Genomic DNA, 3,789 nt, shown 5'->3' on the forward strand with positions numbered 1-3,789 from the left:
ATTTAGAATAACAGATTGCTTTTAGCCATTTTTAAAAATAGAAAATGAGAAGATTAGGCAGAACCCTGTGAAAAATTGGAAAGCAGACATTGTCCCTTCTCTCCAACCCAAGATCTTTACCTCTTTTTCACTCAGTACCAAAGACCTATTTCCACGGCGGTGTCCAACATTAATTATGCCCTCCCCACCGCCCCCGCCCAGTCAAAACAACATTCTCTCAAGTCTTCTTATAGTGAACTGTTTAACACAAAAAATTCCAGTAGTCAAATTTATATTATACTGTTGCTGAATGGCAGCTACTTAACATGTTAATTTTCTTTCAAGTTTTTATGTGTAAAAATATGTGCCCAAAAGACATGCCCTAAATGGATAGAATGGAGTCCATAATGCTGAAATTTTGCAGGGCTATGATTGGTTGTCAATGAAGGTGTTTTTGTGGAGGGAATCTCTCTCTGCACCACTCCTGTGCATCTCTGCACATTTTCTGAAGAATCACCTGTAATGCTTGTGAACCAGCAAGAGACTGAGGCTGATCCCTTTATTGCATGCAGTTACACCTACACAGTGAGCTTGCAGGGTGTATGAGGTTTCAGCCCCCAGTCTAGTTAATTAGTTCTCCATCCTGATAATCGATCCCTCAGGAATAAGAGGGCACCCTAGGGGAAAGAGAAGATATTGCCTCTAGTAAGGCCATTAAGGTTTTTCAGATTACATGGTTCTTTGACTGAAGGTAGGATGTTCTCTAAGTGCTGATGTGGCTTTTGGTTGTATCTCAAACCTTAAGATTGTGGGGTCAGCCTGAAAGATTCTTTATAATAGAGATCATTTGGTGTAGGCATAGGCCCTCTGGCTGGTTATGGAACACTAGTTGTTTGTTCTAACAGTAATTTTCTCCCAACAATTTAGTATGAAAAATTTCAAAAATACAGCAACATTAAAAGCGTGTAATAGTGAACACCCACATACCTATCACGTAGGTCCTATCATTACTGTATTTGCTTTGTCACATGCATATCTATCTATTCATCCTTCAGTCCATCTTCATTTTTTATGTATTTCAAAGTAAACCGTAAACATCAGTATACTTCGCCCTCTTACTTCATTACTAGCATAGTTATTTTTGAGGAATCACAGAGAGTAAAAATGTTATGCTCTTAAACCGTAGAAAATTCTTGTCACAAAGAACTTCTGATGACTTCCGATTATTTTAGAATTGATAGCAAGTTTAGAAACAGGAACTTCTTTTAATCTTTTTCATTGCTTCTCTTTGAGTTTTTTTGTCTTTCAATTTTTGTTCAGGGCAGAGTTCACAGAAGTAGAGTTGGAGGTGAAAATATTTTGGATATCACATTAGGGTCGGATTTCCAACTTCGGGAGAAAAATATAACCTATCACTCTGGCATTTCTGTTTGTGAAAATGTTTTAAAAGCTCATCTACCTTTATGTTTCTGAAATCCAGGACTAAGTTGTTCACAGTAATCATGAAAGGGACAGGTTTTACTAATCCTAACGTCCTTTCATAGAAGGCCCTCAACTTTAGATGAAGTTATGGGACAAGAACAAAATGGTCCTAGGGCATCTTTCTGTTACCAAGCTTAAAATATCCAATAGTCCATGCCTTTCACTGTAGCTCAATGGTTCTCTAAAAGCATAAAGATCACTCAGGGTACTTGTTAAAGATACAGATTCTCTTCCATCTCCACGGAATTCTGAATAAGGTTGGGTGGGGCCTAGAAATCCCTAACATGTGTCCTATGTGATTCCAGTGCAGTGTGTCAGAGAACCATACTTTGGGAAATACTGCTTGAAAATTTCTTAAATTATTTAAAATATTTGTCTCTGATAATCGGGACTCAGTGTCACAACACTGACCTTAATGTCTCATTTTGGTTTCCTTAAGTGCTGTAACGGTGGCTCTCTTAACAGATTGCGGTGAATGCCAGCAGTCTGCCCGAGCAAATACAGTCCCTTTCCGTGCAGGACTCTCAGGTATGTTTCCCCGAAGTCATTTATGTCTGAAATGCTCTGTAGACAGATTAAAAAAAAAAAAAAAAAAACATTTTAGAAAGACAATTTCAGGGTAGCGCTTCCAAATCAGAGGCTTGTAAACTCTCTTTTTTAATAGGTATGGAGAAAAGAGTACTGTCACTATTGACCATGATTTTCAGGACCTCCAACCTTTAAATGATGGGTTCAAGAGCAAGAATTGATTACCAGACTGCTTCTGAAATTGCTGGTACTGTGTGAAATAACAAAAGGAAAGAAAATGACTCACCATTCTGTTAGATTCCAGCCAGAAAACATTGTAGTTAATTGATACTTTTCTTTTTTTGCTCCTGGTTGGATTTCTATAACCTGTTTTTATAATTCTTTTATCATTAAATTTTATGGGTCAATTTATCTCTACAACCTGCCTTGTAAAAATAATAATTCAGCGACTGCGAAATGCATTTATATTAAAATTTATATGACGGAAGACATGAGACATGAGTTGTATTGATTGCTGATGAAGGGTGATGAGCAATACATGGGAGAAAAGATGGACATGGAGCCAGGGTGCCTGCTGCCATTATGGTTTTGCTCTGTAATTAATAGACAAGCCCTCTGCTCTCAAGGTAGTTAGTTATACTATCAAGCATCACTAGCCTTGAGATCATGATTTGTTTTACAAAATCTGCATATTCCATTTAAATTCATTTCTATCTTACCTGATCTGTGTTTTATGAAACATCTGTATGTTGAAGAAACAGAATGTGATTTCATGGTTGCAGGAAGCCTGTTTGAGGTCAAATATCTAGTCCTTGGCCTTTTTGTGATAGCTGAAGAAGCAAAGATTTGCAGAGGTTAAGTGGCTCACCCCAGGTCGCACAGCAGCTTAGAGGAAGAAGCAGGATTCAGTTTAGGTCTTTTATACTGTATCAGGCAACTCAGTAAAACGCCTGGAGAAAAACTGTAGGGATTGGTTAAATGATTGAAGGCAAGTTAGGAATAATGATGGGCCTGAAGGCAAAGAGAGTAAACAGGAAAAGGGATTAGGAAAACTAGTGTTGTATAATATGTTGCAGTTTATGACTCATTTTCATATATATTATTTTGTTCTCCCAGTAACCTTTTGCAGTAGGTATTATCCCCATTTTATAAATAGGAAAAAAGGTTCAGAGACTGACTCGCCCACAGTTGCATAGTTGGTCGGTGGCAGAGTCAAGGACTGACCTGAAATCCCTTATTGTCCTACTCCAGTAGGAAGGCCTACTGGTCCATGATTCATGGGAGTAGGGAGGGGCTATGTAGTAGACGCATTCATGGCTGACGATCTGTATTCAAGGAAATAGGCTCTAGGTGAGAAAGGCAGGAAAGATAAACAGTGGCCGAATCTACTGGGTTTCACCTTCCTCTGCATCCTGAAGTTTAAGGTACCCAAACAAACCCCTGTACATCACCAAGGCCTGGGGGGAACAGTCCATGGCTCCGGTTGCAAGGTGCTCATTTAGATGGATGAGCCTTCTTCGGACTTATTGCATCTTATACCAGTTGTTTATAGTGCTCATCGTATATGTTGAGGCTTCCTATATGAAATATTCGTATTCACAGTTGTGATGGGAATTAGTCATCTTTCCAACCTTCACACAGAACTGTTAGGTGACAAAATAAGACCAGCATGTACAAAAACCTAGTTTTGAAATTTCCAGAAAGAAAGGACTGTATGAATCAAGGGATGTCATGATTTTATTTGTGTGTTTCCTGGGTTTATAAATAACACTCTTTTGCTGTTTTTTGTTTTTTTTTTTT

General features: G+C 38.3%; 1 protein-coding gene across 1 annotated transcript in view; it reads left to right on the forward strand.

The window, feature by feature from the left end:
- The window catches only part of STK39 (serine/threonine kinase 39), a 233,354-nt gene that overhangs the window by 118,186 nt on the left and 111,379 nt on the right, over positions 1-3,789 (forward strand). The window contains exon 12 of the mRNA XM_023529694.1: positions 1,927-1,989. Within this exon, the coding sequence (XP_023385462.1) occupies positions 1,927-1,989 (63 nt within the window). The remainder of the gene's footprint in view (positions 1-1,926; positions 1,990-3,789) is intronic.

The sequence above is a fragment of the Pteropus vampyrus genome, unplaced genomic scaffold, assembly GCF_000151845.1.
Source record: "Pteropus vampyrus isolate Shadow unplaced genomic scaffold, Pvam_2.0 Scaffold2, whole genome shotgun sequence".
NCBI classification, from domain to species: Eukaryota; Metazoa; Chordata; class Mammalia; order Chiroptera; family Pteropodidae; genus Pteropus; species Pteropus vampyrus.